The 23,579-nt window shown below is 40.2% G+C and overlaps 1 protein-coding gene across 3 annotated transcripts in view; it reads left to right on the top strand.

Annotated features, from left to right (window-relative positions):
- PELI2 (pellino E3 ubiquitin protein ligase family member 2) overlaps positions 1-23,579 on the top strand; it is a 79,053-nt gene that overhangs the window by 23,827 nt on the left and 31,647 nt on the right. For all 3 annotated transcript variants that reach the window (XM_087748070.1, XM_087748069.1, XM_087748071.1), the window contains exon 2: positions 2,499-2,628. In XM_087748070.1, coding sequence (XP_087604196.1) covers positions 2,499-2,628 — 130 coding nt within the window. The remainder of the gene's footprint in view (positions 1-2,498; positions 2,629-23,579) is intronic.

Here is a 23,579-nt window from a genome sequence, read left to right as displayed (position 1 = left end):
TTTCACTTTGCTTTTATTTCCTTCCTATTTCAAGTTTCCAAAAGGCTTTTTAACCTTGAGTGGCTTCTTTCTTTCTCCTTTTAAAGATAATTTAAATCCCACAGAGACCTGAAATGAAACCAAGTAGCCTTTCCCAGTTAGAGTTGTTTTGTGAACATGAGAAAAAACAACCAAAATAACCCCGCTAGCCTGGCTTTACCTTTCAGTGGAACTACTTAAATTCAAATTCACTACTTAACCACTTAAATTCAGTTACACAAATAGAGAAGACTTTAATTACAGAATATTAAGCTAGTGATGATACTAGTTACATATTATTTTTGAAGGAATTACTGCTTTCTCAGGTTTTCAGATAAAAATAATTGTAGAAAGAGTGTTGTCTTCAGGCAAGTTGAAACTTGCTGGCATATTCATGGTAATATATTGTCTTTGAAAGAAAGCATGTGTATATACCTAGGAAGATTCAAGCTGGAGAATCAAATCATTCCTATTTTAAGGGCTGGTATTTAAGTTGCCTGTGGATCGTATCGATACATCTTTCTAGGAATTGGTTTCTTGTGACAAGGATCCACTGTGTTAACTGAGCGCTACTCCTCTTGTGTAGGGTTAATAACAAGTTCCCAAGATATGAGTAGGCCTGGCATGAAATAATAGTGATTTACTCCTGTTGGTTTTTCTGCTGTGTTGAGGAATCTCTTCTAATATTCCAGGAAGATACAGTAGTCTTCCCTATGAAAATGGGAGTGAGAGAGCAAGTTCAGTTGTAGCCCAGCTGAAAAGCTCTTAACTTATTATGTGTCTCTAGGGTCATGTATTAAATGTATATTTAAAAAGTCCATTTTTATGTTCTGGAGTACTTAAATTTGAGGTTATTTCAATCTTAAATCTGTTCTTGTTTGCGCTCACCGACATTCAGCAGTCCTGCAATTCAGATCACTGGTATTTAGACACTGTGCATGTGAATTTTTAAACTATTTTTCCGCGTGACACCAGGTGATCCTTGCCTGAAGTAAGCAGTAAGGCTTCTGCAGGGCAGTGCTCTGCAGCCTTCCCAAGAGACCGCTTGCTTTCATCCACTACCCATTGCTCGTTTGCTTGCAAAAGGATACAAGGCTCGGGCTGTAAGAGCCGTTCTAGGACAATCACAGAGTAGGAAAAGCAATGCAGTAACCCAGTATCTTTTTTTTTTTCTTATCATTACATTCTGTATATGCGACTAACTAGTTTGTGTAACAAGAGAACGCGCTTGGAGAGCCTTGTATCCTTTTGCAAGCAAACGAGCAAGCAAACAGAGGATTTTAATCTGCAGATGGTGTGGTGGATGTAGAGCTGAACTGCTTCTAAGTGTATCTCTACACAGATAATGAGTTCTCCTAACTCTTTCTTTAACCTCCTGTGCTTTACAAGGAGTTAGTCACCTTTGAATCTTCCTCTTCTCCTTTTCAGATTCTTTTCCTGAGTGTGATGTTAGCTTTTAATCAGAAAGGCTGTAGGAGAGGGATATATGTGATCAGTATAGAATAGACCTCACCATGAGACAAATGGGATTTCTAAGTGGAATAATATCTGTAGTTCTTCAGGCAAAAGTCTGAAATCTCTGAGGATCAGGAATGGAAGAGGCTTCTGTGCAGTAAGCAAAGCCCTGAGAGATCTTCATAGATCAGCTGAGAGTTATCAAGAATGTTACAGGTGACAGTGCTGTGATGAGAAGCATCTACTTGTCCTAAATCTTCGGGGTGGGGTGGTGGTGAATTCAATGCTTACGCATTACAAAGAAATTTCCAGTTGATTCCTTCCCTGGGGAAGGAGCTATGTCCCCTTGAGGCTTAAGACTTCTCTGAATAATTAATCTGTTGGGTCTGTCCTCAGAGAGAGATGAAAGAACTGTCGAAGGCTACTGTTACACCTGATAAAGGAAGTCATTAGCAAGCCTTCAGATACACTCACATAAAAACACTTGCATCCTCTTTCCTTAATAGATGAAGCCTTTAGGATTAGAGTTTAAAAACAAAAAAGGAAAAAAAAAACAACTAAAAAAAACCCCTCTGAGTAGAGTAAAATTCCTTCGCTTTGTTTGACTTGCCCCTAAATTACTTTGTTTTTCCGCATTGCCCCTGTTCTTCCTCTTGTCTTCTCCGTTCCTGCATGAGATGTGGGGAAGGGGATGGTAAAGACATTTCTAAAACTCCCCATGTGCTGAAATTACAGAGAGGACTTAGGATTTGTTCTCCCAAATTCCTTTAATTCTAGAGGTGAAGAAGTATTTCTGTGGCTGAACAACTCAGTATTTAATTTGTAGTTGATGACTGTATTAATGATGAATAAAATTTCAACCATTGGAGGGAAAGAATGTTTGAATGCTCATAACTCAGGATTGCGTTACTTTCTTTGGTTTTGACCATGCATTTGATGACATCAGGATATTGTGACCAAATTGATGCTCTCCTGTGTTCCAGATTGGTGGGCTTTTATGCCAAACTTTTCTTGTTTATTTCTAGGTATAATGGATCCCTCCCCAATGGTGACAGAGGACGCAGGAAAAGCAGATTTGCCCTTTATAAGCGACCTAAGGCAAATGGAGTTAAGCCCAGCACTGTTCACGTGATTTCTACTCCCCAGGCATCAAAGGTATGTGGCAGTAGGGCATATCCTGTTTTTCTGATGATCCTGGATGGAGAACAACTCTTGTGTTACTGCTGATCTACCTTGCTGCCTGCTCATTCTGTGGTAGTCAGATGTATTTGATTTAATGAAAACTCTGCAGTGGATTTTCTTTCTAGGGGTATATATCTTTAATTTTAATCCATTTACCTGTTTAAAATAGTCTTTAACCTCAGTATGAGATAATCTGAGCTTTCTGCCCCTGTTCAGGCAGCTGACTTTGTCAATGTTGACAGTTTTATCTGAGCCGTAGAGTAGTCATGTGATGCAAATATAAGAAGTATTTTAATTTCTTTCTAACTGGGCTGTAAGATTTGTATGTCTCTTTCCTCTTCAGAAAGATAACTGACACAATATAAAAAACTTAGTGATCCCTCTGGGCCTTTCATTTTTGTTGCTAATAATGATGTTGTATATGGTTTCACTTGATGTCTAGTGTAGGTGAAGGAGGAAAAGCAGTAAAGTAAATATATTAACACAGTAATTTAAGGAGGAAAAGCAGTAAAGTAGATATATTAGCATAGTAATATATTAACATATAAAACTGTCGGGTTAAAGTTCTGGTGGTGGAACATATTTCAAGCTGCAAAAAGTCATCCTATCTTTTCTCAAACCCTTCTTCCTAGAAGCAAAGAGTGACTAGAGTTCTGGCCAAACTGGATGGGGAGTTCTGTAGTGACACTCACAGAAGTGGATGGTTTGTAAGAGTTGTACATCACTTTTACCAAAATATATATCGGGGAAGGGAGAGAACATACACCATGCTCAGAACTGTGTCCAGCTCTGGAGCCCTCAGCACAGGAAAAGACATGGACCTGTTGGAGCAGGTCCAGAGGAGGCCACGGAAATCATCACAGGGCTGGAGCACCTCTCCTGTGAGGACAGGCTGAGAGAGCTGGGGGTGTTCAGCCTGGAGAAGAGAAGGCTCTGGGGACACCACATTGCAGCTTTTCAGCACTTACAGGGGACTTAGAATGGGGACAGACTTTTTGGCAGGGCCAATACCGATAGGACAAGGGGGAATGGGTTTAAACTAAGACGGTAAATTTAGACTAGATATAAGGAAAAAATTTTTTATGATGAGGGTGGTGAAGCACTGGCCCAGGTTGCCCAGAGAGGTGGGAGATGCCCCATCCCTGGAACCATTCAAGGCCAGGCTGGATGGGGCTCTGAGCAACCTGGTCTGGCTGAAGATGTCCCTGCTCATGGTAGGGGGTTGGACTGGATGGCCTTTAGAGGTCCCTTTCCACCCAAACCATTCTGTGATTCTATAAGTGTATTGTCTAATTTAGACCAAGAGAAGAATATTGTTTAATACATAGTACAGGATTATGTTTTCTTTCATAGTACATACAATACACAGTATACACCTAAACTTATCAAAATATGCAATATCAGAGCTTTTTTTTAAAGATCGTATAGGGCCTGCCTACTGCAGATAAATATGTAGTCTTTTGGATTAAATGTTTCTGTAAATATTTTTCAGTGTTCCTATTTTCAAAATGGAAACATCTGCGAGTTAAATCTTCCTAATGAAATCAACCTTCAAAAGAGAATGCCTGTAGTATATGTTTGTATGTTGGTAACTCTGGTTGCTTAAAATGTAACAAATGAAAAAAACGTGGTTTACATAGTTGATGGAAATATACACATGTTCTCACTGGATAATCTTAAGCATTTGGACTGCAGATAGTATTTCAGCATTTGAGTTGCAAAATATTTAAACACCTGGCAGACACCACAAGGTATCTGGTTAATGTTCATCTGCGTTGTTATTGTAGTGCAGATAAAATGTGTGCTGTACAAATTAGTGCCCTTATAAAGATAGCATAGGGTCTGAGACATTAAAGCCCCTCCTTTGAGGATTTGGATTCTTTTGCACTTTCTCTGAACCCTTATAAAAGAGCTTTTGTGTATTTATACTGTTGTCTGGGGCAAGGCTGGTGGACGTGTGCCAGAACAGTGATGCAGTGGATTTCAGTTAGTGCTCTTTTGGATGCACGGAAAGGACGTTTACATTTTAAGACGCTTTTGTAGGCTTTTCTAACATCTTAAACACCAGAGCCTGAATGTGTTTTACTAGGAATGGCTTCTGCATATAACTTCTGTAAATGATTCCAGAAAGACAGACTAATAGAGAAAAGAGTAAGCTGCTTTGTTCTTAGAAAATAATGTGCAACTTGACCTCAAAAAATTTTGTTTTGCTCTCAGTCTTTCAGTCTAACTCTTATTTAGGGAAGGTAAAACAGTGGGAACTTGTGCTGTACAGGATATTAACAAGTTTCCTCCCTTTACATCCTTCCTTCTAGCTTTCCAGATACCAGTTCTATTTTGCTTTGCTTGTCTGTCACTGTGTAAACGGAATCTTTGAATAGAAAGAAACATGTTATTTTCAGAGTACTGATGCTTTTAGGGTGGTGGGTTTAGCAGAGGTGGGTAAAGCACTGGCTGCCTTCATGTGTGTTGTAGCTGCTGTGGCATGGATGCTTGAATAAGGTGCGTAACTGGTTTTGTGCTAATTCCATTAATGCAGCAGCCCAAGAACTGTAGCTGTCACCGATTTTAAGTTAGTGTGTCAGCCTGAAAACTGCAATAGATCGTAAGAGGATGCTTGTCATGTCCCATTGTTCCTGCCATGCAGGTGTCAAGGACAGCTGGAGTAGCAATGGTTTCAGTAGTAAATTTAGCCGAGCTAATTGCATATGAATCAGTGCCTTTTTTTTTTTTTTTTTTCCCCTGGAGTACTTGTTTTTTGCCACTCTGCCTTCTGGAGGTGCTGAAGAAAATTGAAAATTGTTTGGCCTTCTGAGGGTATATGGGTATATTTGGGGGGAAAGCACTGCATGAAGTAATAAGTCTCAAGTTTTTTTCAGAGTATTGATAAAATATGCATGCACCTCTTCAACATTATGCACTCGACTTTAAAACTTATTTTATTAACTCTATGATTAGGCACCATTTGGGGAATTTTCTAGTCTCCTGTTTTACAAAACTCAGACCACTTGTTTGAGGCAGACTTTTTCCAGCATTGTCAAAACTGGTATTACTGTAAGATAGGAGGCTTAAAACTCTTATGCTGTTTCTTGTTAGTGTATACATGTCGGGGGGGGTGAGGTGTGTAAGACTGTTCATTTAATGTGTATAAACCTTACTCAAGATTTTCATAAACCCCTTTGCTAGACTACAGAGTTTGTTTCAAAATCATCAAGTTGCAGGAGAGGCCATTCCTTGCATTGACTTGGGCCTCATGATGAAGAGGAAGACGGTCATCAGTCATGATCATATGATCTGTGAAAACCTTCCTCTGACCACCAAACTCTTAGGTGTAAGTTCGCTACTAGCTCATCACAATGTGGCTAGGATTGCTGATTTTTATTTTCAAGCTATTAGAGATATTTAACAAAATCAAAAATTGTAATGTTTATTTTATTTGGTTCAGTTGTCTTAACTGTTGTTTTCATGCACAATGGTTAATGCTGTGGAACTCAAGTCTAGGTCTGCTGGTGTCCGAGATGATTACAAGGTTTACTTGTGCAGAAATATTCCAGTGAGTGCTGAACTTTGAGTGAGAGAGGGATGTAAGTTTTCAGAATAATCACCTGGGAATGATGGGATGCTCAACTGGAGTTTACGGGGGGGGAGATGGATATGGGAGGTGTTTAAGGTGGGGGGTTATTTTGGGGGTTTGTAGGGGTTTTTTTTTTTGGTGTGGGGTATACATGTCTGACAGGGAAAGAGGTGTCTATAACTGAAACAAAACCAGCTTAGTATCTCTGTAGAACAATATTTGAGGACAGTATAGCTTTCTTACAGGTCTTAAGAAGGTGAATAATATGCCCTGTCTAAATAAAACTGTATGATCCCAATTTCTGGCAAGCAAAGATGTTCATCTTCTTGTACACATCCCATCTGTTGGTTCAGTGGGCCGTTAGGTTAACACTTTCCCCCTATGCAAACACAGGTGGATCTTCATTCCTGGTTCCTCCTCTTCATAGCCATCACTAACTCCTTGTTGGAGGCTTGTAGTTGGAGGGGTTCTTTTGGTGGAACCGTGGCGAGAGCTCCCCCAGTTCCGTACGAGGGAGATGCTGGCAGCTGGCCTCAACAATCAGGTTATTGGTGATACTGAACACTCAAGTCATGTAACCCCTGTGACTCTAGGTGTGTATGCATTTAGGTTTCGTTATTGGTTTCTGATGCTTTGGAATTGCTTCCATGGGTGTGAAAGTTAGAAAAGTGAAGAAGGAGCTTCACGTGCATTTGAGTTACTTGAAGTATGGCATTAGGAAGCATGAATTGTTGACGTTAGCCCTCCAGGATTCCCCAGGATTACTTTGGAAGCATGAATGAATTCTGTTGTAACAGCACGTATGGTATTTGGGACCTTCCAAAGTATTGAGTCAGTGGGCAAGAGAATATAACTGGCAAGCACTAGGAGTACTCCTTTCTAACAAGTGAATGTTGTGCTTTGATACCTAAGTGCTTGCATTCTTAATACTGACTTGACAGAAGATTGCAAATGTCTCTTGAATTGCTGCAGAGTACAAAACCTCCACCTTTAATATCTTTTTATGGTGGTATGTCATGATATTTATTATACCTGTCCTTCTTGGGATCAAAGTTTTCCTTTGGTAACCTGTGGTAGGTAAAAGACAACCTATTTTCTCCCCTATAAAATTACTATTTCAAGCTGACTGGGGAAGATCTCTCTGACTTCAAGTCCAGTTACCTGCCGAGTTGGCTTCTGCTTTGTGCTGTCACAACAGCGGCTTGTACAGTCACTGGCTGGGTTCCTGCAGCTCAAATCAAGTTTCATGCTGCTACTGGAGAAGAACAAAATGCAGCCGTACGAATAATTATTAGGTCGGGGAGAGAGCTGCAATTTGTGCTTTGAGTGACGAGAGAAAATGAAAGTGTAGGATTCTTGTGATTAGTTATCTACTGTAGATATTGCATCTGCTTTGACATACTTTTGTGGATTTTGAGTAAAAAGACCAGAAATCCTTTTGGCACTGACAGCTTTTTGGTGTTCATTCTGGATGAGAGCAGTAGAGCTCAGGTGCTGTCAGGAGGGTACTGGGTCTGTCAGTGGCTTCTCTCTTTCCTATTGGGCTTATTTATGGTGTAATCAGTTCACGGAGCACTAATTTGTTCTGAAGTAACTTAATCACATAGGTATCTTGAGAGTCCCGAGTTGTGCAGAGGCAGCTTTTTCTTGGCTCGTCAGACTGAGTCTACTTGAATAATAGTTCCTCAGCGTAGAGTGTCCTTTTCTTCTATTAAATGAGCATCATCTTAACGTGCTAAGTCCCTATCCCCTTGCCCTTGCAAATAGTAGGGAATGGTTAGACAGAAGAAAATGGTTAGACCAATTTCGTTAGTAGGGCTCAATAAATGACAACTCTTACTTTGAAGCTCTCCTTCTTGAGCTTTTGGGACCTATTGAGCAGAATGCATGTCAAAGGTTTTGGAAAATCACTTTACAGTGTTTTCTAATAAAAACCAGATGTTTAGTGATGGAAGGGGAATTAAAAATTGCTGAGGACTAGAGCAATTTTTTTTAATGACTTAACATTGTTTTCTGTTTTCATGCTCTCCCTTCAGAGGGTAGACAAAAGATCAGAAAATGCTTTCCTTGTAAACTCTGTTTAAACTACCATCTGCTATAAATCAGTACTTAGAGAAGATTCTATTTGAATTTGGGTGCCCTTTGAAAGCAGAGGAAGGTGCAGTGATCGTGAGGGCTCGTGTTGAGAAACTCAGGAGCATTGCGTTTCCCCATACGCTTCCACTTGGCTTCCCACAGGGAGCCAGGCTGTGTAACCCTCCACCGCACAGTATCTGTCAGTTTGCAACCTCCTTCACCCTGTCAGAAATAACCTGGGGGAGTTTAGTCTTGTGGAAATGGAGAACTAGGTAAAGTAGAGACTGTATCTCAGCTGAGTTTCAAATGCTGTAGTGTAAGGTCAGGTGCTGCAAATCTTTGCTGCCCATCAGGGAATGTCCCCAGTTGTTCGTGCCATGGGAAGAGCCACAAACGGGTTTTGTACTGCAGGCAGCAGACCCACTCGTTTCACTGAAAGATAACGATTTCACTACTTCAGCTTCATGTAGCACGACTTGTTTAAAACTAACTTGTTCCAATTTGACTGGTTTCTCCATGCTTCCCTGCCATTCCTCAGGATTCAGAGTGCAAATTTTAGACCGCCTACTGTAGAAGCTCTGTCCTGTTACACATCTATTCGGACTCTTAATTGGCTGGAATGGAGCTGGTCTTAGAAGTAAGTGCGTGTCTCCTGAGAGCCGGGCTGGTCTGAGCTTCCTAAAAGTTAGGAGAAAACCCGAAACTGGTTTCGGATCAAATGAAGCTGCATGGACTGAGCGTAGTGTTTCTGCCTGCGTGGTGGTACTGCCTTTTGGGCTTGCTGTCGGGGATAACGCATCATTGCAAGCTGGCATTACTAAGTGAGAACCTCCCTAGAATATTGAAAAGTGATGACAATCTGCTGTCGTGTTCCAGGTGTTGGGGTGGGCTGTGCTGCAGCACAATTATGAACAGCCTGATGACTGCAGGGGCTTGTGTACAACTGTTAAGAGTCTGGGACTGTTAGCATCTATAATACAGGAATTCCTAGCTACTGTTTTGGAAATATGCTTCATCACCTCTGTCATGGGGGGACTTTACACAAGTCTGAAGTGCGATTTTCGTGTTAGCTTTGAACTGCAAAGCCCCTGTAGAGAGAGACAGTTGGATTCTAGGCTGTGTAGAATGTAATTTTATAGCCCAAATGAGACAGAGAGCCTGTCCTTGACTGAGACTTGTACCACAGAACTGGAGACACATGTTCTGGCGCTAGGAAGAGGCATAAGGCAGCATGCATCTTATTCTTCTGTTACCCTCTTTCAATGAAATTGAAGGTTCTTAGAGTATTTGTTGCTAATGATACATATATAGGTTGTTTCATGCTCAAAAGAAAGTGTGGTGACAAGAAGAACGTGGAACTAATGATGTATGTGCTTTTCCTGTTATCTCAAACTGTAATGTCCAAACAGAATTGTCTTAAATGGATGCAATGTTATGTTTTGGAAAAATCAGGTAACATATACTCAGTCATAGCAGTATGGAACAGCTTTCCTGGAACAGAGGAGTTGGAACTGCATCAAAGAGTAGATGAGACTCCTATGCTGTAAGGCTTTGTTGAGAGGGGCAATTACTTTGGAAACACAGAAAGGAATTTAAGCTTCATGGTCCAACAGTAACTTTTCAAAGAAACAAACAGCTGCCATTCCTGTTTTACAAATTAGAAAATACTTATTTTCCGGAGTGCTTTGAGATGTTGTTGATGGAAAGAACAAAAATCTAAATATTTCTATGTTTGGGGGACTTTTATGATTATGTCTGTAACATGAGTAATTTTATCTGTTAGCTAAGTGAAGTACTAGAGGGGTGACTGACTTGTGAGACTACAAGATTCCTCTTTCCACTGTTTGTAGGTCTCTTGTCTGAGGCGTGTTTATGCTTTCTTTTAGATGCAGGACTACTTTGTTTGGGGATCCTGCTGTTTTGTTCCTACTCAACACCAAAGACCTCAAAGATTTTAGGAGAAAACAGAGAGTACTTTATCAGGATAATCTCTTTTGAAGGGATGTATCCCCAGCAAAGTGCTTATGGCGATGCTTGATTCACTGAATGCTCCAAGCTCTTTAGCATTGTGTGCAGAAATTCTGTTATCTGTGTTTAGCAGACATAAGAGCAATTCAGAATTCTTCAGCACTACAGGTTTGCTCCTACAAGATCATTATCTTTTTTTTGATCATCTCATGAGCTGTCCTTCCATGAAAACAAGATTGCCTAGCCATTGGGTCTACATCAGTGCTTGTACTTACATGACCTCCACGCAAGACTGCGTGTGTTGTGTACAGACTTGTCTTTAAATTCTGCATATGTCTCTTGTCCATAGTGATTCTGCCAGTACTTCAGGAAGTTCTGGACTCTGCAGATGCCTGGTGTGAGATAATGCATGTAGTAATATATAGTATATTTCTCAGCTGATGGGAGGCTTAGATGACAAAGCACTCCCAGGTCACAGCTTGGATAGCTCTTGTGTCTAAAACAGTACTCTTCAGCTTCAGTGAGGGACGTTGTTCTCGAGCAGGGGAATCTGAAAAGGACCTGGAACTTCCCTGGTGGTATAAACCACATTTTAGGCTTGCTCTGCAGCAAGGCAAACTTCTGCTTTTTATTGCTACTTAATCTCAAATCTCAGTTAAGTTTAACTGAACAGGTGCTTTGTTTTGTAGGATCAGACTTCTTCCAGGAATCTGGACTTTGTGGGACCAGAGCATACATGTTTACATCCCTGATGATCAGGGTATTTCTGACCCTGTAGCAGCTTGCTTGTTCTCCAGCTCTTTGGGGAATTCTCTATAGAGAAGCTGTTCTTTGGGTAGGGGTTACACCCTCTGAGGATTAGAGCTTCTGTTCCCTTCCCCAGGCAATGCTCTTCCTAAGCAGCTGCTGTTGCTGAAGCTTAATTTCAGCTGAATGAGATTATTCCACCTTTTCCCTCCCTGGCTTTATAAGCTGTGTGCATTCTTGAATAAGTTGTGCTGTCTTCTCGTATTGACACGACTAAATTCAGAGGACCAGCAGCTCCCCATCTCTACCACAAACGGCCAAAGGTTTGGTAATCTTCTCCTAGCTGTGTTAAGACCCGGTGTGGTCTCTCTTGCATTGAAATGACTGAACCATTCCTAAAGAATGGTTCAGCTCCTGAGGTTGGCCTTAAGATACATGTCACCAGCATAATACAACACTACTGCTGAAATATCAAGGTGCTGTACTTGGAAAAAGCTGTCCTTCAGTCCTTGGCTTAAGTGCGGACTTTGGGAGACGTTTTTGCACACCTGGGTCTTTGGGTAGTTCTGCTTGGAGTCCCTCGCTGTATGGGTGGATGTAAGCTGATCACAGAGATAGCTTCAACGAGAGGTTGGTTGGTTCTTTCCTTCGCAGCATTTTGGCTGCGCATCTGTTTAACATGCAGTCTCCTCCTGAGTCCAGAATTCCAGAAGAGGTAATTAAGGAGATGATGTGGTTGAGAGACGGTGAGGGAGAGGTGCGTTTTTTGTGCTTGAGGTTTTAGAGTGCTTGGTGAGTGTTATTAAAGCAAGACTTTGTACTGCATGAATGCAAAAAAAGTGCATGAATGGTCAAAAAAAAGTTCCAACAATTATGGGCTGTTTTCTCTAGCTTGCACATTTGATGGCTCTGTACTTATATATCCAAACTTTAGTAGTTTTGAATTTTCTACAAAGCAGGTTTTGAGGAAATACTGGATAGGACAGTGACTGCAAACCCACAAAAACTGGAAGGAGGACTGAAAGGAAATTTGGGGGGGGGCTTTGTGGGCTACTTTTGGCTGCTAGCCTTCATATAATGACATTTGCTATTATAAACTCAAGATAATAGACTACTGTGTAAGACACGCAGAAACTTTTCCTCCTCCCTGTTTTCTTACACTAGCATTTGGTTTTCCACACCACTTTCTCTCTGCTTCAGCCCACCAAAGAATCTTCCACTGCTGAAGGTCAGCAATGAGGCAGTGCCTTGGTGGTCCAGGTGGGAGGCAGGCAGGAACAAAGCTGACCTCGCTTCAGCATGGGCAGCTGCTCTTATTTTGTTCCAAATGAAAAGCTGGCCTTGGAAAGCTGGATTGCGAAACTTCTAATAGCTCATAAAGTGTTCTTCCTAACTCATCCCTCCTCCTCAAAGCTTTCTCAAATCTTACTGTTTGGTGTTTTGTCACAAAAATTGATTCTATTGCTGCTTGAGTGCAATAAATAAACTGTAAGTCAAAACAAAATGTTTGTAATTTTGTGCAAGAGACAGCCCATGTTAAAATATCTTAAAATACCACTCTGTTATGATCTTGACTGTTACTGGGAAGGTCTAACTCTAGTTTCCTTGGTTAAAAATAGCTTTCTTATTTCATGTTGTATCTTAGTATCTTTGTACTATAGTAGCAGATACTGCTGGAGTTGAGAGTATTGCTGTGTCATTATGTGATGCATATAAAAACCAGGACTCTGCCCGAGGAACTTTTTTTTTTTTTTTTTTTTTTCTGGAAATAATAGAAAAGGATTTCATAAAGGAAAGAAGTTGCATATCTGTTAAGTTCCTTTGGATGTGTGAAATTACCCAAGGTCTCAAGCAGATTGTGAAAAGGTCAAGCTATTGAGTTAAGGTAGCCCTGTTCGTTACTTTAATTCAAAACTTTTCCAGAAGTCTTTTTGTCGCATACCTATGTCATGTATGTATTTAGATGATACAACGTATGTTTTACAGGTATTTTTCTAAACTGGCTTTATGGCTTTTGCCATGGAAGTATTTTAGGGATTGGGGAAAAAAAGAAAGCATTCCAATCGTTATTTAAAGAATACTGGATTTTTTTGAGAGAAAGAAGCTTTAAATCAGTAGATACAAAACTTGTTACAGTAAAATTTGGGTACGGAGTTCATTCAGTAAGTCTAAACAGGAGTATATGTTCTATACCTTGTATTTTGTTCCGATATTGGATGTTGGACAACAACTACTTATTTACAATCCATTATTAAAACCCTTTGGCAGAATGCTTTGCTTCCTGTTTGCTGTGGGGTTTAATGTCTGGACCTTCAAGTCCAGAAGGCTTTTTCCTGCGGAGTGGGTGAGGAGCATCCCCAAATCCCGCCAGATCAACCTGCACCTCCCCTGCAAACCTCTGTGACATCCAAGTTTATTTCTAATCCTTAGTGCTCTAGGATTAATCTCCTTCTATACCAGTATCTGCATACTTGCTGCTGTCCTGTCTGCTGCTGCTTGAGTTCCCGTTTTCCTCATTTTGTAAACTCTTGATGTGGAACACTGTCTAATGCTTTGGGAAGCCAACATTCGTGTGATGGTGGTGGTGAAGCAGTGGCATTGCATCACTTGAGGGATTTCCCTTCCTGCAATCTCTTTCTGTCTCCAGATGAAGATGTACTGGCTAAGATGAAAAGGTAGGGCCCTGGTCCTTCTCTGTGACAGTGTGAGTAAATGCTCAGGAATTCCGTGTAGAAAATGCTCTGATTAAACTTTAGCCATAATGATAAATAAAAATACATACATGCATACCAAATACAGATGAGAAGAGGGAACACCATCGTATAGCGTGGCAGTATGAGTGTACTGAGGTTTTTTCAGACTGAAGTAGTATTTTTTTTTTTGGTTTTTTTACTTGGTGGCAGTGAAGGTAACTACATTTAGCCTTAAAAGTACTAAACCACTTTGAAGCAGGAGTGTAGAGGCACCCTTCTAGGTCAAAGGGTTGGATGGCTTCAAACAAATCCCTGAAAAGGAGAAGATTTTGGAATGTAACAAACAGTACCTCCGCTTCAGGTAGTACTGCGGGCTATGCAGATGCTGAGAGGTGGTAGTCTCAGCATGACAGCAAATGTTACAGCTTTCACGAAGCAGTGTAATTCTTTCTGGTTTACTGTTTGCCACATAATGCTTAGCTGCAGTGTTGATGGCAGAGCATTAATGTGAATTAGATGACCTCTGGTACCCAAATAGTCTTGCTCCCAGCTGTAAGTGTAACAATCCTGCCTAGAATGGCTCTGAATAAGCCACTTTGCACTAGATAAAACCAAAACACTACAACAGTGCTCAAAGGTAGATACAGCAGAAGTAGTCCATCTCGTCAGCAGCCTAGCTGTTTCAGCAGCTCTTACGCGTGGCGGTCGTGGAAAGGAGTGTCCGGGCCATTAAGGCTGGGCTTGAGTCTGAGGCTGACACCTGTGCTGACACACTCGCTGTACGTGTGAAGATGCTGAAGCCCTGTCCGTGCAGGTTTGGTCTGTATGTCAGTGGAGCCTAGAAGGTGGCTCAGCTGAGCAGCACGTGCTTGTTTTAGAGCAAACTGATTTGGTCAAGGCTCCATTGAGTCAGTGGCAGCTTAGACATCTGATGTGTACGGTAGGTCGTACCCATTTAGGTATCTTAATTGCTGATTTAACCCCAGCTGAAGATGACTCCAGGAGGAACTCTAGCAAATTTGGGTACGGTGGATGTTTGACATTTTGGGAGCCTCATGTAATCTGTTGTCCTTCAGTAATTTTTCTGCCGAACACTCAAGCAGTGTCTGCAGAGTCATTTTTATGTACTTCTGCCAAGGTTGAGATACTCTTTGTTCTGAAGTCAAGGAAGTCTTCTTCAAGGAAATGTCATACCCAGAATCATTTGTTAATCGTGCATAGCTCTGCTCGTATTTAGGGCTTGCTTTATTAGCCCTGAATGCTCTGTCTTAAAGGCAGTACTTTCTTGGCTTTCACTTGCCAGCTTGTGAATTGAGTTGTTAGTACGAGTAAAAGCTCGTAAATCTCAGATACCTCGACTCTGTCTAACCAGCCTGTTTAGTGTTCCAGGGTTGTCTCAGTCCCCTGTTTCTCAGGCTTGATGAACAGGAAGGAGAGAGCACTTCGAACACTTGTTGCAGGTACAGAATGTCTCTTCTGTATAGTTTGTATAACTTTTCCCGTTGTATACCAATATGTATTTGAAGGACAATGAAGATAAAAAGTAGGTTTTCTTTAAAACGGATAAACCTCCTCATTTGGATATTAGGGACTCACAGTCTCATTTCAATGGCTGGCCGAAGTCTTCACATTAATGTGACATGATGGTTTGCTGCTTATGCACTTTCTTTATTTTGGCGTGTCTTTTTTTGTTTATGCATTGGTCTAGATACCACACTCCTAACCAAAATAGATGAGTAGTGTTAAAGGAAACTTAAAACCTATTGGAGGGGGGCATGCAATTTTACAGTTCGCATGTTTTCAACCCCTTTTCCTGAAGTGTCTTGGATACATTTAAATCTGCTTACTTAGTGCCTGCTAACTATAGACAGTATGATGCCTGAATGCTCTTTCATGCAGACTAGTGGAAGACTTGGAGTGCAATAAGATTCACCTTTGATGGAATTTGGTAACATAACTTTGCTCAGCAGCAAACAACTGCATGCGGAGCGGTAAGGCCAAAAATGCACTAAATGTCTTGGCATTGTCAGTGCCGTATTAATCTAATTTCTGATTGTGCCTTGCTGTAGTAGTTCTATATTAATAGTTTGTTATATTGAGTGTATGTTTTGCTTCACGTGGCGGGGGAAAACACCTTGCCTTTAAAATAGGGATTGTGGTTATATTAAAGTGCTTTTGGCAGAAACTGAGATTGATACCTTTCTGGGGCAGGTTGTCTTCTCGACAAGTATGCAGGTTGGTTGGCTGTGTGTGTAAACAGAGTGAAGGCTTGCTCTCTGTGGTGTTTCGGGTGAATTGCTGCAAAGTTGTTAGGTTGGGAGTCAGTTCCTAACTTTGCTAAGATTTTAAAGCATTAAAAATTGGGGCTGCGGGGGTTGCATTAAACTCTTAAATAATTGACATGCAGGATCGGGCTGTGACATAGTTTTGGACGAATGTGTTCTAATAACTTTTTATGAGATGACAACATATAATGTGGAAATAAGCTGATAAAGAAGCTTGCAGTTTGTCTTTTCCCATATGCATAATCTGCTGTGCATCTTATGAAAAAAGATATAATACATACCTTAAAGAAGTGGGCCTTTGATTTCATGAATTGGTTTGAAAAGACAGGTTAAAGCCCTTCTGTAGTTATTCTCTGTCCCAACACACCTTCCCTCTCCCATCCCCTGCCAGTTACCTGTCTTGGGCTGCCCCTCTACTCACTGCTCTCTTGTCACTGGGAAGTGAGGGACACCGGCAGTCTTGAGGCTGGTTGGGTTTTTTGTTCTAGTTGGCCTGTGACAGGTATCGGTGAGAGGCCTTTGCTGAGCTTTTTAGAAAAACATTGCTGAACGTTTTCTTTTTGGAAAGAAAAATGTTAAAACTGTACTCATGGGGTTTTTTAAAGAGAATTTTCCTTCTCATTTTGCATTTAATATATAAAACATATATGCACCGTGCTTAGCACTCACTGCTGTTGTAGAGCCTTGTTCCTACTGGAATACATAAAGCAAAAATAGTCTAGTATGCTCAGGAATTGAGACTTGATGCGTCCCAGTTTTCGTTTGTACCACTAACACTTGTACCATGTCGATCCATCGCTCCATGTTGGTAGCATTTGATTTTTATTTTTTTCCCTTTTGAGCTGGCAAACCGAGAAACTTGTTTTTGCCGTCGCAAGTTTCTTTCCTTGTCTCTGAACACAAATTATGGCAGTGTAGCAACAGAAAGGGAGGGGCTGTCTTGACAGAATATTCACATACAACCTTAGATCTGGAAAAGATATTTTAATAATCTAAAATGTAGAACTGCAAATTGTTCTCTTAATTGTTTGGTTTTAATGCCTGCGTTCATGAAAGTAGTTCTGAACACCGCTGCTTCTGACTTAAATCCTAAAATCCTCATTGAATCCTAGTTTTGAATCTTCATGAATAAATAGGTCATAACTTTGTAAAGCGGGAAATGGTAGGATTTTATTGCATTGCTATTTGTTCCTGTTGCTGTGAAGGGGAATCTTGGAGTAATAAACATGCTTCTATAATTAGAATATTAGTTACACTAGATTATCTCTTCGTTCTACTGTTTCGTACTGAAAATCAGTACTTTGTGCTTTGCTAAGTGAGATGCACAGAGGCAAGCATTAAAAATTACATGTTACAGTTGACTTCAAACTCTTGTGCTGTTTTCATATTTTCCTCGGTACTGAGGCCTTTTGCTACTGAAGGGAAAATGTAGGATACATGCTGTTCTTTCATAGCTATCATTTCCTCAAAACCATTATTTAGCTTGGAAGCTCGTCTGAGCAGAAAGTGTCAGTCATCTCTCTGCGTGTCTAGCGGCAGAACACTGATTTATGATCTCCTAGTGTCACAAATAAAATGAGTCTTTCCAGATCTGGACAGAATTTCAGCTCGTTTTTTCCCGTAGTGTTTGCACTGGAGAAGCTTCATAGTAACAACTCAGCTTTTTTTCCTCCAGGAGGAATGTCTGTCTTTTGTTCTTACAACTTAAGCGCATTGTTCTTTTATGAATGCCTTTTCCATAAGTGCTGTGTGGGGGTTTTGTTTGTTTTCAACAACAACAAAAAAATTTTTTTTTGCATTAATTCGTGAAATTGCATTTGAACTGCTAACAGAAGTTACTCAGGTTGATGTGCCGTGATACAAAGCTGCAATTATCTCTCTCTTTGTTCTCCCGTGGGGCTTCATTAAAGTGGCTCCTCTTCAGCTGCTTCTGTTTCCCAGCATGGTGAAGTTCAGGATTCATCAGACACAACAAATAATTTTTGTATGTAGTATTTCATTCCTGCAGATGGAACATTTAACCACCCTTTTTTGCTGTTCTTGTAGCAACAGGAGAATCTGTGTGAGTTCTGACAGACCTTCTGGTATTTAAACCTACTCGTTTGATAGCAATGTAGCCAAAGTATCGACTGTTTTGCTGCATCAGCTCATTCTCTGCTATCAGTTAGACAGGGACAATTGCATCTCTGAAATGGCTTTAAACTACTGTATTTCTAGTATTGCTTAATACAATTTGACAGGCACTTAATACTTTAACTCTTAAAACCATATGCTATAACAACAATTTCATGATGGGGTAGTGTGTATTTAAGCAGGCTTTCCTGAAGTTTTATATTTGATAATCAACCCTGAGGGCAAGTATTTACTACTTCAGACCTTCCAGGCTGTTAGTTATGCATCGTAGTACCATCGTCCTCTTCAGGTAGTGCTTTGTCTTCTCGTAACACTTAAACCTTCTTTCATTTGACAATTTTAGCTATCAAATCAAAGCTTGAGCCTCAGTGCAAGACTGTAATAAAGATGCATTGGGTTCTGGACGCAACAGCTGTCTGATGTTTATACTTTCCACTGTGTAAGAATGTGGCGGTTGGGGACCTGATATTTCAAGACCCTTTAAATGATTAAACTCCATATAATTCGTACTAGAATTTTTTCTGTGTACAATTAAATGCTCTTTTTTTCCTTATTTATTGTAGTGGGGCATAGTTCTTTTTCCATAGTGTATATGGTGATATCATTGCCAGCATTCAAGTGTTGAGCGCAAGTCAGGGGAAATGAAAAGTTTATACATGCGTTTGTAGCTCCTTGTTAAGGGAATGTCTATAATCTTTTGAAAAGAATGTGCTTAAGTTGCTATCTGCAATTCACAGTACTCTGTCTATGCCTGGAAAATGAATGTTAACTATTGTTCAATATGTATTTTTAGAAATAGAGGTGATAGGGTGATCCAAAATATTTTTCTTAAAAGAATATGTCAACATATAGATTTGGCACCATGCAAATCCTGGCTTTCTCAGACTCTCAGCAAGGAGGAGGGGTAAAAACGCACCATGACCAGTGAGAATTAAATGTTGTAGTGTTGTGCGTTATTTTTTTCCATTTCAATGGAAGACAGGAATGTACAAAGGATGACCCTAATTTTTTGCAAGTGGGATTGTCATCTGGGTTGAAGACAACTTAGAGCACCCAGGAGAACTGTCTATGGTAAGCGTGTTCAGCAGCATATGCGAGAAACTCATTCAGTGGGTCCTAGCCCAAAGAAATTCCTCGCTTGCCTACATAATAATGCAAGGGATCTCTGTAAGTCATCACTTGAGAAGAAACTTTCTCTGGCATTTCTGTAACTTGCTGATGACTTGCATAAATGAAATGCTGATACAATAAAGGACACTTTCAGAAAGCGTATGGAGAAGCAGAAAGGGGGAATGTGGTATCCTAAACTGCGTAAGCCTCCTGTTCGGTGAGGAAGAGGGCAGGAGCACGGCATGAAAGCCACGATCTAGTTCCTCATCATTTCAGTTAGATTGGGCCCCTTACGGTATCTTTTCCTATAGTTGAAGTAATGAGGCATTCTTTAAGTTTGTTAGGAACCTGAGAGAGCCTGGCTGTGTTTCCCTCCCGAAGGCAGGCGGGCAGGTTAAAGCTTGCACAGCACCTCTTCAGTGCCTTTTCATCCCTCTTCACACATAGTTGTTGCCTGTATTTGGGGGAAAAGCAGAACAGTGTGTGTCTATTCACTGGAGGGTTATAAAGTGAGTTATAAAGTACCAGAAAAAACACTTTTACATGGGTGTGTTTCCAAGAATCCTAAGTGGCCAAAGAGAGAGAGAGAATTGAGAGCGCACACTGGCTCCGTAATTGATTGCTGGTATTAGAGCAGTGGGGGAATTCCTGAAGAGCTTTAATGGTCTGCTAAGAGCGTGTAAAGGTAAACTGAATGATTAGGGACAAGAGCTGAATTTCTTATAACTCCACTAGCACTGTATTCCTGTCCTGTACATGAACACAATTATGTGGGTAACGTGCTTTTGTCAATCTACTGCTTTATACAGGACCTTGGCGTGCAAGCTTGTCTGATTAACTGTGTCAATACCCTGTTGCACATAATCCTAAACACGTTATTGTGGTTCAGCTGCCTGGTGATAACAGTCGAACTGTGCTGTTACTATGGTGAACGTGAGGAAGCTTACTTGTTTTTAACTGAGAGGGGGAAAAAATAACTGCTAGTGTCCCACAGTATTGTGTGATGCTGTGAAGTGAGAATTGTGTACAAGGATGGTACAACAGTTGATTGATGATAACTTGTGCATTGTATTTTCCTTATTCTTTAAGATTATTTTTTTTAGTTAATGATATTCTGGTATGAAAAGTCAAGAAGAGAGAAATGGGAAGGAGGGCTATGTGGTATTACCTTAACCATTATCAGCTGGCTATGAATTCATTCAAATCCCAAGAAATCATTTGGAAAATATAAATTCCTGAGCTGATTACTGATGGGATTCCATAGAGGTAAGCGACTTACTGCATTAAATGTATCATATGAAAGAAAATTAAAAAAAAAAAAAAAACACCCCCCCAAAAAAAATCCCAACCCAAACTCCACAAACTTCATTTGACAAAGCTTGTAGCAGTTCAACTGTCAGAAGGGTAAATAAAATAAAGGTGGCTGCATAGAGTTGTCTAGATGGCTTGGTGACATGGGTTTTTAAAAAAGGCATGCTATTTGTAATCCGACTATAACCAAAATACTAACAAAGCTAAATATTTGGAGGGTTTCAGTATGGTCTATAGCTATTGCAACAGGGACTGTATCTTGGAAACCGGGGTTTTCTGCAATCAGTAAAAAGGAGTAATAGGATTCTTGGATGAAAAGGGAGGCAGTGGGAGTAAGGGAACGGTAGCATCGTATCGTCTATGTTGATGAGGCCGCTTAATGAAATACCGCGTGCAGTTCTGCTGTCAAGTTTTCAGAAGGATTTTGAAAAACTGGAGAGGATGCAAACAGGAGTTGCAAAACTGATTTGAAGGAGGGAATAGAGAGACTCTGACTTGTATAGCATCAAATGAAAACTGGCAGCTTAAACTAGCTCTTCTACAAGTTACTGCAGCTACTCAAGAAACTGCCATTTCCATGGCAGAAAGCGCCTCACAAATTTGCTTCTGATCTGCAGCAACTGCCTAGCAGTTTTAACTTGCTGCTGCCTGAAAGCTGAAGCTCCGTGAAGAACAGTCTGTTTTGCTTCTCGGAGACTACTGAGCTCTGCTAGTGTGCATCCTGCGGCCGTGAAAATACGGGATACTAAAAGGCATTCTGTTCTAGCAGGAGAATCAATAACGAGAACTAAAGCTGAAGCCAAACCAACTCAAATGGGAAGCCTTTTAGGAGAATAGTGAACTATTGGAGCAAGCTAGTAAGAAAGATGACTTTCTGGATGAAACCAAATTAGTGTGGAGCAGATTGAAAGATCTTAGCCACACGTTGTGTTCTTAAAAACCAATATGGGGACAACTGGATGAAATTGGTAGATATCTGGTATGGGGAAAATTTGAGCTGATAAAGAAATCATAATTAAGACTATTAAACACTGAATTACTTAAAGTGCTCTTTTGGAGAAATTAATATTAAGTGCACAAAGGTATTTGGTTATTCTGAAGCGGGTGTTCACTGCTTTCTTTAAAGTTGGGGGGGGGGGTTTTGAGGTAAATCCTGATGCAGTAACTGTGGTGTTTTGAGAATGATGGAAAATGCTCTTGTATGTTATAGTAGCCCCTGCTTGTGATACATGAAACTGGATGTGGAGGGTAATGGATGTTGTAAACACAAATTAGGGTTGTTTGTGAGTAAAGGCCAAAACTGAGACACTTTTTTTAGGTGTAGAAAATGATAGCGCTTAGAGAGAGAGAGTAGTATCCGTGTGTACGATGTGGATAGAAAACCTGGGAAGCATTAGCCGTGGAAGATTAAAGGAAGATAGCAGCTTTATTGCCCATCTGTGATTTGTAGCTTCAGCTCTGTCTGCAGAGGCATCGTATGGCGGAGGAGGAGGTGAAAGCCCAGGCCTTCACGGCTGTGGTGGAGAAACTTTCTCAGCTGTCGGGGCGCTTTGTTCCTGATGCTTCATTAGACAAAGCAGATGCTGTACACCTTCAACAGCGTAGAGATTTAAGAGATTATTTGCTACTCTAACGGCTCAATAACAAAATCCAATACCAAAAAATCCTCAAGCTGAAGTTTGTATTTAACCTGCAGAATTGTAAATTTGGAGTGATACTGTAAAGTGGTTTATAATCAACTGTACATTTTGGTTTATAGCTTCTACCATTACTTTAAACCCCTGTGTTACCAGTACTTGCTGACTTAACAGTCAGAGGGCAAATCTCTTGAGTGAAAATAATTTTACATCAGTTGCCATGTACAGAAACTAAAAGGCCAAAATGAGGTACTTTTGATAAAAGGTGTTCTAAATTACTTATTAAATATAATAACTATAATAATAGAGGTTGATATAGCAGGATAGATTAATGTAGCTGAAAAAAACCCTTTTTAGTTGTGAAACGTTCTACGTATTACCTCACTTACTAGGCTTTCTGTTAATGAATGAATGCCATTGTCCCAGAGATTTAATAAAGCATGGGAGAGTCCATGCAAAAATTAGTGTTTTGATAGGACAAGGCGTGCCGAGACAGTAAGTTGTTCAAAGTCATGTTGGGGAGGGGGGAGTATGTTCAGTTCCTGAGAGAGACTCAAACCCTGCCTTAGCGATTATAGAACCGAGTAGGACTTCCACTACAGTTTTTTCTGAAGTAATTATTTAAGTAAAGCTAACTATTTGTGTACAATCTGTACATAAAATGAATTTTTGTGTTGGCATTGCACTCTGTGGTCTGCATTTCTTAAACAATACTATGTTATTTAGTCTTGTTCTTAAGGATCAGTGAATCTGTACTAGCTTGTTGGGTGGTTGTTACAAAAACTGATAAGCTTTTTTCAGTTATATTAAATGTGAATTTGAATACATTCTTCAGTTATATTGACTTTGAAGAGATTCTCTTTTTCTTTGTATTTCCACTTATTATATTTGCTTTAAAAATATGTAAGCTCTTAATTATTTTTTTTTATCTGGCATTTGATCTGGATTGCCATTTTTATCTGTTGTCATTAATTAGGTTTCCTGCCGTTTTTTGTAGTTTTACAGTTCATACCTTGTGAAGGAATCAATTGGTTTCGGTGCAGATTCCCACATTAACCATTCTTAAATTACTTTTTTAGCTCAGCAGAGTGGTGGCTGATCAGTTTTCGCAATTTGGTTTTCACGGTCACTGCCTATTCATGATTTTTCTACTGCTGCATTAGATAATCTGATCGTTTGTAGATAGCTGCTTCCGAATTCACTCATACACAGTTGACTTCACTTGCCATTTGTACACCCAGCATGCTGGAATTTGACTAACACTTGACCCAAAGCCATGTGATTTCAATGCTTTTAATCACATACTATATTTTTAGTATATATATGTGAGATATATATATTATTTTTTTCCAAATCATGCAACAACTGTCATTAGATACTTGGTCAAGAG

Source organism: Nipponia nippon, unplaced genomic scaffold (genome assembly GCF_047370975.1).
Source record: "Nipponia nippon isolate SJK-2023a ecotype South Korea unplaced genomic scaffold, ASM4737097v1 scaffold_11, whole genome shotgun sequence".
Classification (NCBI taxonomy): domain Eukaryota; kingdom Metazoa; phylum Chordata; class Aves; order Pelecaniformes; family Threskiornithidae; genus Nipponia; species Nipponia nippon.
Note: the sequence above shows the minus strand (reverse complement) of the source record. Positions and strands in the feature narration are given on the sequence as shown.